General features: G+C 60.3%; 1 protein-coding gene and 1 long non-coding RNA gene across 5 annotated transcripts; one reads left to right on the top strand and one right to left on the bottom strand.

The window, feature by feature from the left end:
* Positions 1-276: 276 nt before the first annotated feature.
* LOC112583763 lies at positions 277-1,257 on the bottom strand. Its single transcript, XR_003107964.2, has 2 exons — positions 1,124-1,257; positions 277-438 (listed from the first exon to the last, which is right to left on the bottom strand). It is a non-coding gene; the product is annotated as an uncharacterized LOC112583763 (long non-coding RNA).
* On the top strand, positions 612-13,112 carry WDR81 (WD repeat domain 81). 4 transcript variants are annotated; one of them, XM_044939465.2, is made up of 11 exons: positions 620-1,458; positions 4,009-4,879; positions 5,787-5,894; positions 6,138-6,328; positions 6,438-6,628; positions 6,885-7,050; positions 7,143-7,308; positions 7,999-8,688; positions 9,746-9,891; positions 10,191-10,370; positions 11,732-13,112. In XM_044939465.2, exons 1-11 carry the CDS (start codon positions 1,201-1,203, stop codon positions 12,050-12,052), a joined length of 3,288 nt encoding a protein of 1,095 aa, XP_044795400.2. In that variant the 5' UTR covers positions 620-1,200; the 3' UTR covers positions 12,053-13,112. The 4 variants fall into 4 exon arrangements, 3 of the variants coding, with proteins under 3 accessions (XP_044795399.2, XP_006079825.4, XP_044795400.2); XM_006079763.4 differs by having other exon boundaries at positions 615-4,879; XR_006549624.2 differs by lacking the exon at positions 11,732-13,112 and having other exon boundaries at positions 613-4,879; positions 7,999-8,702; positions 10,191-10,328.
* Positions 13,113-13,675: the final 563 nt, after the last annotated feature.

The following is a 13,675-nucleotide window of genomic DNA, read 5'->3' as shown; positions in this document are numbered from 1 at the left end:
CTGGAAAAATAGAGATATTGGCGACTCGCTGAAGACAATGGCCTGTCAATCCTGCAAATGAGTCAGAACCGAGACCTCTTGAAGGAGTCCTGTAGTTCTGGCCCAGCTCGCTGGTTTCTGCTCCCTGCCGTGCTGCACCGTCCCCCCAGCCACCGTGGCATCTGCAAGGCTCAGACAACAGCAGGCAGGCTCTGTCATACAGCAAAGGCAGATCTTCGACAGGAAGTCTTGGGGGAACATTTCCATCCTGACTTTTCAGCCTGGTCAACTTCTCTCCCCAAGATTGCCCAGAATTTTTATTTTATTATTAGAAAGAAAAAAAAAAGGCTTTAAAAGAGCTGTCAGTGCGGAGGACTCCAGAGCAGATCTGTGCCCCAGTTTGGTGAGTTTCCATACTGCCACTTGGAAAAGCGTGTTCGGAGGTTCTTGGTTTTTTACCTGTAAAATATGAACAATAATAGCCGCCCTTCCTAAATCACTGAGTGTTGCCAGGGCCAAATGGAATGTTACTACTGAAACTTTGGAAAATTAAAAGCTCTTTCTTTTGGAAGGCAGCATGGAGGCGGTGAAGGGACTTAATGTGAAAAGTCCCAGCTCTGCTTCAGGTTTCTTATCGGTAAAACCAGAGCGAGGTGGTTGTGGCGGCGGCTGCGGCGGCGGGGGTGATCACCTGGTTAAAGGCTGCCCTCTCTAAGGGAAACCCTCCCTAGGTCTGCGTCCCAGCGCTTGAAGGAGGAAGTAAGGAGGGAAAGGGAAGTCTCGTGGGCCGCTCATAGCCCCCACCCCTGCCCGATTCAGCTCGGGAGGAAGCGAAGCCGCCACCAGGCCTAGCAGGGTGCGGGGAAGGAGAGGCTGGCGGGCGGTGGCGCGGCCTAGAGGAGGCGGGGTTCCCGGGCTCAGTCGAGCCACGTGCGGTTGTTTCCGTACCGGGGCGATCACGTGATCAGCGTCAGCTGACCAGTCACGGTGGAGCCTGGCGCTGGCGCCCCTCAGCCCCCGCCCGGCCGCGCCCGGAGCGCAGGACTCTGCAGAGGGGTAAGAGCGCCCCCGCGGCCCCCCTCTGTCCCCGGCCCATCCCCGCCTCCTCCGCCCCAGCCCCCGTCCCTCGCTCACCCCTACCCACCTGGCATCCCGGAAGCCGAGGCGAGGGGGGCTGTGGCCGGGCTCAGCCCCGCGCTGCCCCCAGGCGGCCAAGAGGGGATGGCCCTGGGGAGCAGGGGGCGGGAAGTCGCGCTTACGGCGAAGGCGGAGCACTGGTCACCGCCCCCGAGCCCCGACATGGAGGAGCTGCTCCGGAGCGTGGAGAGGGACCTGAACATCGATGCCCGGCAGCTGGCTCCGGCCCCGGGGGGCGCGCACGTGGTGGCTCTAGTGCCCGCGCGCTGGCTGGCCAGCCTCCGCGAGCGCAGGCTGCCCCCGGGACCCTGTCCGCGCGCCGAAAGCCTGAGCGAAGCGGAAGTCAGGACTCTCTTGCAACGCTCCGTGCAGAGGCTGCCTGCCGGCTGGACTCGAGTGGAGGTGCACGGGCTGCGGAAACGAAGGCTCTCCTACCCGCTGGGCGGCCTGCCTTTTGAGGAGGGGTCCAGCATCCCAGAGACCCTCACTCGTTTCATGCAGGATGTGGCTGCCCAGAATTATCGCAACCTGTGGCGCCACGCGTATCACACTTACGGGCAGCCCTACAGTCATAGCCCTGCCCCTGCGGCTGTCCCTGCCCTGGATTCAGTGCGACAGGCTCTGCAGAGGGTCTATGGTTGCCCTTTCCTGCCACTGGGTGAAGCTGCGCAGTGCCCCTCATATGCCAGAGAAGGCCCCTGTGCCCCTCGGGGCTGCCCTGCCTCTCCCAGTCTTCTGAGAGCCGAGGCTCTGTTGGAGTCACCGGAGATGCTCTACGTGGTCCACCCGTATGTGCAGTTCTCCCTGCACGATGTGGTCACCTTCAGCCCCGCCAAGCTGACCAACAGCCAAGCCAAGGTGCTCTTCATTCTCTTCCGTGTGCTGAGGGCCATGGATGCCTGTCACCACCAGGGACTGGCCTGTGGGGCCCTGTCTTTGCACCACATCGCTGTGGATGAGAAACTTTGCAGCGAGCTCCGCCTGGACCTGAGTGCTTATGAAAGGCCCGAGGAGGCAGGGGATGAGGAGACCCCGGAAGCAAGAAACGGGGCAGGTGTCGAGCCTGGCGAGGAGGGACGCCGGGGACCTGGGTGTCCCACCTGCCAGGAGGAGCTCAGGGGCCTTGTGCTAGACTGGGTCCACGGCCGCATTAGCAACTTTCACTACCTCATGCAACTGAATCGGTTGGCAGGTCGGCGGCAGGGGGACCCCAACTACCACCCGGTGCTGCCCTGGGTGGTTGACTTCACCGCGCCCCGTGGGCGCTTCAGAGACCTGCGCAAGTCCAAGTTCCGCCTCAACAAGGGGGATAAGCAGCTGGACTTCACATATGAGATGACCCGGCAGGCGTTTGTGGCAGGGGGTGCAGGCGGCGGGGAGCCACCTCACGTCCCTCACCACATCTCCGACGTGCTTTCTGACATCACCTACTATGTGTACAAGGCCCGGCGCACACCCCGGTCGGTGCTCTGTGGACACGTGCGGGCACAGTGGGAGCCCCACGAGTACCCGGCCAGCATGGAGCGGATGCAGAGCTGGACTCCAGATGAGTGCATTCCCGAGTTCTACACCGACCCCTCCATCTTCTGCTCCATCCACCCCGACATGCCTGACCTGGATGTGCCGGCCTGGTGCCGCTCCAACCAGGAGTTCGTGGCTGCCCACCGGGCGCTGCTGGAGAGCCGAGAGGTGTCCCAGGACCTACACCACTGGATTGACCTCACCTTTGGCTACAAACTACAGGGCAAGGAGGCTGTGAAGGAGAAGAACGTGTGTCTGCACCTGGTGGACGCCCACACGCACCTGACCAGCTATGGCGTGGTGCAGCTCTTCGATCAGCCGCATCCCCAGCGCCTGGCGGGGGCCCCTGCCCTCGCCCCTGAACCTCCCCTCGTCCCCAGGCTGTGGTTCCAGACCATCCAGGAGAGCACAGGCCGGGAGGACTTCCCTGCACAGCTTACAAATGGGATGGGCAGGACAGTTTTGGAGGCCACTCCCTGTGAGGCTGGCTGGGCCAGGGACAGGCCCGGGGTAGGGGAAGATGAGTTGGAGCAGGCCACAGAAGCTCTGGATTCCATCTCTCTCGCTGGGAAGACAGGTGACCAGCTGGGACCGTCTCCCTCCTCTACTTCCTCCTCCAGTCAAGTCCCAGGCCTCTTGCCTTTCTCAGGGGCCTCAGCCTCTCGACCGGGCCGTCGGAACAGAGCTGCTGGGACAGACCCCGGGGAAGGTGAGGAGGGCAAGATTCTTCTTCCGGAGGGCTTCAGTCCTCTGCAGGCTCTGGAGGAGCTGGAGAAACTAGGCAATTTCTTGACCAAAGGCCTAGGGGGCCACTTGGAGGTGCCTGAGCAACCCTGGGTTCAGCCCCCCGTGCAGCTGCGGGACCTCTTTCATCGGGACATGCAGGCTCTGGGGGTCCTGTTGGCTGAGATGGTGTTTGCCACCAGAGTCCGGACACTGCAGCCTGACGCGCCTTTGTGGGTACGCTTCAAGGCTGTGCAGGGGCTCTGTGCACGCCATCCCAAGGAGGTCCCAGTGTCTCTGCAGCCCGTGCTGGACACACTCCTGCAGCTGAGTGGCCCTCAAGGCCCCGTGGTTGCAGGGAGGGGCAAGCTGGACCCACTGTTTACATATAGGCCCGTCTCCCAGGGATTGCCCCCACCCTGCCCCGCCCAGCTCCTCAGCCCCTTCAGCTCTGTGATCCCCTTCCCCCCATACTTCCCCGCGCTGCACAAATTCATCCTCCTGTACCAGGTGAGGCGCGTGGAGGACGAGGCCCAGGGGCGGGAGCTGGTCTTTGCCCTGTGGCAGCAGCTGGGTGCCGTTCTGAGTGACATCACCCCCGAGGGCTTGGAGATCTTGCTGCCTTTCGTGCTGTCACTCATGTCTGAGGAGCACACGGCTGTGTATGCAGCCTGGTACCTATTTGAACCTGTAGCCAAGGCCCTGGGCCCCAAGAATGCCAATAAGTACCTTCTGAAGCCTCTCATTGGGGCCTACGAGAGCCCCTGCCAGCTCCATGGCCGCTTCTACCTGTACACTGACTGCTTTGTGGCCCAGCTGATGGTGCGGCTGGGCCTGCAGGCCTTTCTTGTCCACCTCCTGCCCCACGTCCTGCAGGTGTTGGCTGGCGTGGAGGCCTCCCAGGAGGAAAACAAGGGCCTGGCGGGGGCCGCCGAGGATGAGGAAAGTGGGCTCCCGGGGGCCGGGCCCGGGTCTTGTGCCTTTGAGGAGGAGATCCACATGGAAAGGGAGCCTGCGGCTGCCTCGGGCCTGGGGCTCCCGGACTACACCTCTGGCGTCAGCTTCCACGACCAGGCTGACCTCCCCGAAACGGAGGACTTCCAGGCCGGGCTCTACGTGGCCGAGTCCCCTCAGCCCCAGGAGGCTGAGGCTGTGAGCCTGGGCCGGCTGAGCGACAAGAGCAGCACCAGCGAGGCCTCCCTGGGCGAGGAGCGGGTGGCCGACGAGGGGGGCATCCCAGTGGACAAGAGCAGCCTCAGGTCAGGCGACAGCAGCCAAGACTTGAAGCAAAGTGAGGGCTCAGAGGAGGACGAGGAGGAGGAGGAAGGCTGTGTGGTGTTGGAGGTGGGGGAGGGGGAGGGTGAACAAGAAGAGGTCCCTGAGACGTCGGAGCTCACGCTCTCCGACACTGTGCTGTCCATGGATACGGTTGTGGCTGGTGACGCCGGGGCCAACGGGGAGGAAGAAGAGGAGCCGCTGACCGAGCAGTCGGAGGGCAAAGAACAGAAGATCCTTCTTGGTGAGTTCTTGGGCCTGGAGGTGTTGGTCTGACGGTCATCATCTGCTGAGCTCTGCACCAAGTGGTGGATGGAGCCGATCTACACACAGCAGAGACGCGGGCCTGCCCTCCTAGAGCTCATGTCTAGCAGAGGAGATGCCACGCTGTAGGCAGGAGTTCTGTTAGTGCTGCAAAGAACGTGGCTGGGTACTACGAGGGAACATAAAGTGGGACTTAGATCTCGTTTTCAGGGGTCAGAGAAGACTTCCTTGAAAGTAGTGCTGGTGGAAGTTCAATGAGGAGGAAGCTGGGCAAACATGGCAAGGTCTGTAGTGGGAAGGGCATTCCAGGCAGAGGGAACAGCATGTGCGAGGCTCTGAGGCTGTCATGGTTCCATTCAAGAACCTGTGAAAGGCCAGTACGGTTAGACTGAGAGAGTGAAGAGAAAGGGAGAGGGTGGAGGGCACCTCCTCATTTAGGAATTGGGGAGAGTCACCATAAGAGTAATCTTCCTGCAGTTTATGCCCAAGTAGGGCTTCCCTTGTGGCTCAGCTGGTAAAGAATCCGCCTGTAATGCGGGAGACCTGGGTTCAATCCCTGGGTTGTGAAGATCTCCTGGAGAAGGAAAAGGCTACCCATTCCAGTATTTTGGCTTGGAGAATTCCATGGACTGTATGGTCCATGGGGTCCCAAAGAGTCGGACACGATTGAGCGACTTTCACTTCAAGGAGGTGCCTGGAGCTGCCCCAAAGCCAGACTCCCACAGGCCGCTCTGCTAGAGGGAGGGTGGGGCCTTGGGGCCACCACGCTCAGGCTGGGCTCCTGGTGGAGCTGGGACCAGTGTCACTAGGTGGGGCCCATGGGGTGGGGTGGGGGAGTCGTGAGCCCCTGTTATCTGATGCACTCAGGGACTACTCCCGCCCTGCAGATACGGCCTGCAAGATGGTCCGCTGGCTGTCCGCCAAGCTCGGCCCCACTGTGGCCTCTCGCCACGTGGCCCGGAACCTGCTCCGCCTGCTGACGTCGTGTTACATTGGTAAGATTGGGCATGGGGCTTCCTTCAGCTCTTTGTCCCTCTGGCCCCGTGTAGTGAATCTTCCCCGTTCTCATCTCAGACCTCCTCCTGGGTCCCAGTCTGCTGTGAGCGCCTTCCTTGCTTGGGTCGGGCGCCAAGGAGACCCCAGGCTGGAGTGAGCAGGAGCGGCCACTGCAGTCCCCAAAGGGCTCCTCCCTCTCGCTCTCCGCGGGCTGCTCAGGACTGCTGGCCCTTCCTTGGCAGGGCCCACCCGGCAGCAGTTCACCGGGGGCAGTGGCGAGAGCCCCCCGCTGAGTGTGGGCAACATCTATCAGAAGAGACCGATCCTGGGCGACATAGTGTCTGCGCCCGTGCTCAGCTGCCTCCTGCACATCGCCCACCTCTATGGAGAGCCCGTCCTCACCTACCAGTACCTGCCCTACATCAGCTACCTGGTCAGTCGGGATCTGGGGGTGCTGAGGAGCCTGAGGGCTGACCCAGGACCTCTGGGGGTTCCAGGGGGTCTGTGGGGCCACCTGGCCCTCATCCGCTCTGTGGCCATAGGTGGCCCCGGGTAGCACCTCAGGCCCCAGTCGACTGAACAGCCGCAAGGAGGCGGGGCTGCTGGCTGCCGTGACGCTGACCCAGAAGATCATCGTGTACCTCTCGGACACCACCCTCATGGACATCCTGCCCCGAATCAGCCACGAGGTCTTGCTGCCCGTGCTCAGCTTCCTCACATCTCTCGTCACTGGGTAAGTCTCTGCCCACATCCCCCAGCGGGGAGCAGCCCAGCAGAGGGGGCTACCCCAGGGTGGGAGTTGGGTGTCAGACATCCTGGTCCTCATCCTGGCTGGGTGACCCTGAGCAAGCCACACTTTTCTGTGCCTCCGTTTCCTCATCTGGTTTGGATGAGGTGGTCTTACAGCCCCTTTTGTTTACAGCTTGTAATAGATTCTGGACAAGCCCTCTAGACTGGGGATCACTGGAGCTTATAATCTCTGTTTGCAGGTTCCCAAGTGGAGCCCAGGCCCGGACTGTCCTGTGTATGAAGACCATCAGCCTCATCGCCCTCATCTGCCTGCGTATCGGACAGGAGATGGTCCAGCAGCACCTGAGTGAGCCCGTGGCCACCTTCTTTCGTGTCTTCTCTCAGCTGCATGAACTTCGGCACCAGGTGGGCAGATGAACCGGGCAGATGTACCTGTCAGCTGCGGGCTGGCCGATGGCCGTGGCCTCTGCTAACTCCCCGGGGCTTCCTGCCCACAGGATCTGAAGCTGGAGTCCGTGGGCCGCAGTGAGGGCCAGCTGCCAGAGGTGGCCTTCTCTGATGGGCAGCTGCGGCCGGCGGACCCCGCCCTGCTGGACGAGCTGCAGAAGGTGTTCACCTTGGAGATGGCGTACACAATCTACGTGCCCTTCTCCTGCCTATTGGGTACTGCCGCATCATGTCCCCTCCCAGCCTCTGCAGCTACTGTTCTTCCCCTGGGAGGGCCCCACTTCCCGTCTCTGGAGTCAGTAGTGGTTGTTAGGTGCAGTTTTCTGGGTCAGAGCAAAGGGGTTTGGCCTTAGACCTCTGAGTCCCAGTGACATATAAACAGAGACTGAATTTTGGCCAGTTGGGGGTGGGGGGGCACAGGAGTGGCCTAGCCTGTCCCTGGGGCAGGGAGGGGAGTCAGGCTGCCGGACTGATGTCTTAGGAGCGGCCCAAGAGGAATGAGCGGCCCACCATTCACGTAGCTTCCTGTGCAGGCCTGGCCCTGTGCCGAGCGTCTACGTGTGTCATCTCCCTGAATAGTATGAGCAGCCCTGGTCAGATGTGTTGTCATCCCTGCGCTGACATCTGAGCCGTGGGAGGCAGAGTATCACCTGTCTTGGTCCCTGTTCTGTTTCTAATGCCCGGCGTGGCACCCAGCACATAGGAAAGATGCTCACATGTCCATACTGAAGGCGTGAATCCAGGTTTTCCTGGAGGAGGAAGCCGGCTCAGAGACAAAGAGTTATTTGCTGAGAGTTGCACAGCCAGTATCTTCCCTGTGTGCTGTGGTTCCCAAGCCCCTTGGGTGGGTGACGGCAGTTGCTGGCCATCTCCCTTCATCTCAGGACCTCTCCCGCTCCCATCCAGGTGACATCATCCGGAAAATCGTCCCCAACCACGAGCTGGTGGGGGAGCTGGCGGGGCTGTACCTGGACAGCATCAGCCCGAGCAGCCGCAGCCCTGCCAGTGTGGAGCCCACCGCACCCAGCACCGGCCCGGAGTGGGACCCCCAGAGTGGGGGCTGCCCCCAGGACGACGGCCACTCAGGGACCTTTGGGAGCGTCCTGGTTGGGAACCGCATCCAGATCCCCGATGACTCCCAGCCTGACAGCCCCGGCCCGCTGGGCCCCATCTCTGGGGTGGGCGGCGGGGAGCCCGGCAGCCAGAGTGAGGACAATGCGCTGAAGCGGGAGCTGCCGCGGAGCGCGCATGGGCTGAGTGGGAACTGGCTGGCCTACTGGCAGTACGAGATCGGCGTGAGCCAGCAGGACGCCCACTTCCACTTCCACCAGATCCGCCTGCAGAGCTTCCCAGGCCACTCGGGGGCCGTCAAGTGCGTGGTGCCCCTGAGCGGCGAGGACTTCTTCCTGAGCGGCAGCAAGGACCGCACCGTGCGCCTCTGGCCGCTCTACAACTCCGGGGACGGCACCAGCGAGACGGCCCCACGCCTCGTCTACGCCCAACACCGCAAGAGCGTCTTCTTCGTGGGCCAGCTCGAGGCCCCGCAGTGCGTAGTGAGCTGTGACGGGGCTGTGCACGTCTGGGACCCCTTCACAGGTGAGCGGGCCCAGGTGAGGCCTGTTCTGTAGCTGCCGTCCTGTCCTCTACCAAGGGTGGCGGGTTGGGGTGTAACGGTGTGTGGTTGGGGGTGATGCAGTGAGTCCACAGAACGGAGCATTTAGGACTTGAAATCCATCAGACCTGAGTGTGAGGGTCTGCCAGCTTCCTTGCTGAGTGACTGAGCAAGTCCCTCTGCTACGGGGAGCATCGGTGTATGTGTGTGTGTGTGTGTGTCTTTTGGCCATGCTGCTGGCATGTGGCATCCTAGTTTCCTGACCAGGGATTGAATCCGTGCCCGCTGCATTAGCAGCGCAGAGTCCCCAGCTACTGGACCACCAGGGAAGTCCCTGGAAACCTCAGTTTTCCCATCTGCAAAATGGGAATCAGAACAAATGCTTGAGTAGATAACGCGTAGAGGTTTGGCTTAACATGTAGCATGTAGTATCCTGGTTGGTAAACAGTTGCTTGCTTATTTTGTGTCGTCATTGTAGGGAAAAATAAGGTTAAAAAGCAGGGATTGGGGGGATGGAGTAGTATCAAAGCAGACGGTGGAAGGTGTAGCTTTCAGCCACAGTCTGCTATGTGAATAGAGAAGCCTGGCATGGCCACGGAGATGTTAATAGAAAGATGGGAGGGTCAAAAAACATCCTTAGTGTTCATTGAGATCTGGGATGTGGGAGGCAAGTATGGGGTGGGTAGGGGGGATAGGGGAGAAGGAAATGGCAACCCACTCCAGTGTTCTTGCCTAGAGAATCCTGTGGACAGCTGAGCCTGGTGGGCCGCCGTCTATGGGGTTGCACAGAGTCGGACATGACTGAAGCGACTTAGCATGCATGCATGCATGCATTGGAGAAGGAAATGGCAACCCACTCCAGTGTTCTTGCCTGAAGAATCCCAGGGACAGAGGAGCCTGGTGGGCTGCCGTCTATGGGGTCGCACCGAGTCGGACACGACTGAAGCGACTTAGCAGCAGCAGCAGCACGTGGGATAGGCGGAATTGGGGCTCTTCCATCAGTAACTGGAACCCCATACCCACCATGTCTTTCCTTCACAGGGAAGACTCTTCGCACGGTCGAGCCGTCAGACAGCCGGGTGCCCCTGACCGCTGTGGCCGTCATGCCTGCCCCCCACACCAGCATCACCATGGCCAGCTCTGACTCGACCCTGCGCTTTGTGGACTGCAGGAAGCCAGGCCTGCAGGTCAGGGGCGACCCTTTTTCCAGCCCTGGCCCGGGTGCCTGGCAGGGAGGAGAGAAACCCCTCCCCCAACCCCTGCCCCCTAGGAAGAGAGGAGCCCAGGGTGGAGTTTTTCACTGGAGACAGATCACCTGCAGCAGCAAACCCTCCGGGGTGGGGGTGGGATTCTGGCCTGGGATCCTGGGGGCCTCCCCTTGATGGGTAATGAGGCTCTGGGGGTTGGAGGCTGAGCTGCACCTAGTGGGGGGAAACACGGGTTGGACTGGGCGGTGGAGCCCCAGCTTGTCCTCCTCTGCCGGCAGCATGAGTTTCGCCTGAGCAGTGGGCTGAACCCTGGGCTCGTCCGCTCCCTGGCTGTCAGCCCCAGTGGCCGGAGCGTTGTGGCCGGCTTCTCCTCGGGCTTCATGGTGCTGTTGGACACCCGTACGGGCCTGGTTCTGCGTGGCTGGCCTGCCCACGAAGGGGACATCCTGCAGATCAAGGTGACAGGCCAGGTCCCCTCCCCTCCTGCCTGACTTGTCCAGCCCTCACCTCTGCTTAGGGCCCACCCAGGACGGGCCCCCCTGCTGATGTCCTTCATACCTGCTGGAGGATTGACAGGCAGGGTGGGTCAGGAGCCAGACTGCACCTCAGGGACTTGAGCAGGAGGTGGGCCCTGGGGGCGGGAACCAGGGGGCCGAGCTGACCCTGAGCTTCCTGGAGATGTTCTAATGAATAACCCTTGTCCATATTTGTCTTACTTGGGGGATCAGGGGTCAGGCCCTGTCCGTGACCCAGTCAGGTTAAATAAAGCTCAGCTGGGAGGCTGTTTACTGCCCCCAGACCACTGAGCAGAGTCCATGCCCCTTGTTGGGCTGTCCTGGTGGGGGAAGGGGCGGGTCATGCCTGGGAATCCTGCTACCACCTCCACCCCACCCCATTTTTTCAATCACAGACCTCAGGGAGGTCCAGGCAGGGAGGAACAGGGCTATTTGTGGGAGGGTTTTTCCAGGCAACTGGGAGTTCCTCCCCAACCTAAGTGGCAGCCAGGAGACATGCACTGCCACTGCTGGGGGCAGGGCACCCCTGGCTCCCTTCAGGGCCCCCTGGGTTCTGTCGTTGCTCAGTTGTGTCCAGCTATTTGTGACCCCATGGACTATAGTGTGCCAGGGTTCCCTGTCCTTCACTATCTCCTGGAGCTTGCTCAAACTCATGTCTGTTGAATCGGTGATGCCATCAAACCATCTCATCCTCTGCTGCCCCCTTCTCCTCCTGCCCTCAGTCTTTCCCAGCATCACAGTCTTTTCCAGTGAGTTGGCTCTTTACTTCAGGTGGCCAAAGTATTGGAGCTTCAGCATCAGTCCTTCCAATCAATATTCAGGGTTGATTTCCTTTAGGATTGACTGGTTTGATCTGGGTTCTGGGTGCCTCTAAATTCTGACTTTCCAAGAAAGCATCAGGAGGTCCCTGGGGTCAGCCTGCATGTTAGTCCTGTCTCTGCCACTTACTGGCTCTGTGACCTTGTATGATGACTTAACTTTCCTGAGCCTTAGTTTTTTTTGTCTGTAAAATGGAAACTATAGCACCTATCTCATAGAGTTGTTATGAAGGTTAATCATGGTAAGATGTTTAATGTGCTTGATACAACATCTTACATGTAGTAAGCACCCAAGTTACAATGATTACTGGGTCGATGATACTTTAATATACTCATATGAGCTGATGCTAATATAATGTGGGAGGGTGGAATGTAGGAGGGTGGCAGCCTGTCCCTGACTCAGGACGACACGTCTTCCTGGGAGGAGATGTAGGAGAGAACAGAACGACTCCGGCCCCCACTGAGGCTCTTCCCTCTCCCTGGCAGGCAGTGGAGGGCAGCGTCCTGGTCAGCTCCTCCTCTGACCACTCCTTGACCGTCTGGAAGGAGCTGGAGCCGAAGCCCACGCACCACTACAAGTCCGCCTCTGACCCCATCCACACCTTCGACTTGTACGGCAGCGAGGTGGTGACCGGCACTGTGGCCAACAGGATCGGCGTCTGCTCCCTGCTCGAGCCGCCTTCCCAGGCCACCACCAAGCTCAGCTCTGAGAACTTCCGTGGCACGCTCACCAGCCTGGCCTTGCTGCCCACCAAACGCCACCTCCTGCTGGGCTCCGACAACGGGGTGGTCCGCCTCTTGGCGTAGGCTGAGGCGAGATCTGGTCAGGCGGAGATGGCACACGCCCTCCAGGAAGCCGTCCCTCATCTGTGTTTCCCCAGTAGCTCCTTCCTGGCAAGCCTCAGGCCCCAGCCCTGGGTGCCCACGTGGCCTGCCAGCTAGGGTGGTGTGGGAGTCTGGGCTCCTGAACCCCCAGAGCCACTGAGGCCCCCAGAGGGGATCTCATTCATGACTTGGGGCGATGTTGCTCGGAGCCAGCAGGAAGCAGATGGGAGAGCCTGGCAGGGGCTTCTCTGGTGGCCCAGTGATTAAGACTCTGTGCTTCCACTGCAAGGGGCGTGGGTTCAATGCCTGGTCAGGGAACTAAGATCCCACATACTGAATGGTGTGGCCAAGAAATAAAAATAAAAAATTAAAAAAAAAGAGGGAGAGCCTGGGAAAGCATCGCTGCCCTCCCTTCTCGCCAGCTCCGCCCTCTGCATCCGCATGGGGACAGGATGCTCCAGGGAAGGGGGAAGGAGACCCCCTGCCAAGCTGTCTCTACCACATCCGCCCTCCAGCTGGCTCTCTCTGACCCTGTCCTCCAAGGGTAGGGAAGCTGCCCCCCTCCAGGACACTGACGGTGCTCGGGCTCCAGCCTCTAAGGGCTGACCACGGTCCAGGAGTTAAGAGCCTTGGGCTGGGCTCTTAAGCATCCACCCAGCCAGGCCCTGGCCAGTATGGGACCAGGAGGGGGAGAAAGAGGGCAGGACCAAAGGAGGGCAGATGGATGGGGCCAGGTGGTGTCTGCCTGGAGTGACCCCATGCCTTGCCTGCCCACCCCTCACCACAGTGTTTGTGCCTTGAGCTGATGAGGCAGCTTCTGGGTCCAGAAGCCTTGGGGGAGGGGGTCCAGGACCCTGAAAGAAGGGGCGAGAAGAATCATCTCTGCATCTCAGGTCTCCCTCCCCCAGGGGGACAGGAAGACCCAGGTGTCACAGGTCCTTGCATTCTGGAGCAGAGATGAGGTCTGAGGCTGGACCCCTGCTGCCTTCTCACAATTTGCAATAGATGTAAATATGATCAATAAATCTGTGGAAGAGCCATGGATCCGAGTGAGGCTTTTCTTGATGGTGGTGTTGAGGGAGGAAAGGTTGGGAACCCACAGCTTCCAGGACAGGGAGGAGGAGGGGAAGTATCCTGATCATGGTTCTTCAGGTGGTTACAGGGTCCATGGCCTCTGGTTCATGCAGCCCAGAACCCTCACCCCAAGGAGGGGAAGGAAATATTGCTTCCGAGGAGGTGGGATGCTGGAAGAGGCTACGTCCCTAGACGGCATCTTTTCTCTCCCCTCCCCCTGCCTTCTGGACCCAGGCTGGAAGCAGCCAACCAGGAGCCAGGACATGGGAGGACCAGGGATTCGCATCCTGCGTCCTGATCCAGGTTTCCTCCCTTGCCTTTTGCAGCTTCCTCTTCCCTCTTCTTGGGAGGGGGAGGCAGTTCTGAGGAAGAGTCAAGGACACTGGAAGCGGGAACCTGAATGTGACTCAGCCCAGCTCTGTGTCCTTGGCCAGGTCACACAGCTTCTCGGAGCCCGACTGAAGCAGGGATAACCCCCCACTTCATGGGGTCACTGAAAGTCCCCTGTCCTTCTTGGATCTAACCCCCCGA

Source organism: Bubalus bubalis, chromosome 3, assembly GCF_019923935.1.
Source record: "Bubalus bubalis isolate 160015118507 breed Murrah chromosome 3, NDDB_SH_1, whole genome shotgun sequence".
NCBI lineage: Eukaryota > Metazoa > Chordata > Mammalia > Artiodactyla > Bovidae > Bubalus > Bubalus bubalis.
The sequence above is the reverse complement of the archived record's forward strand: the minus strand, read 5'-3'. Positions and strand labels throughout refer to the sequence as shown.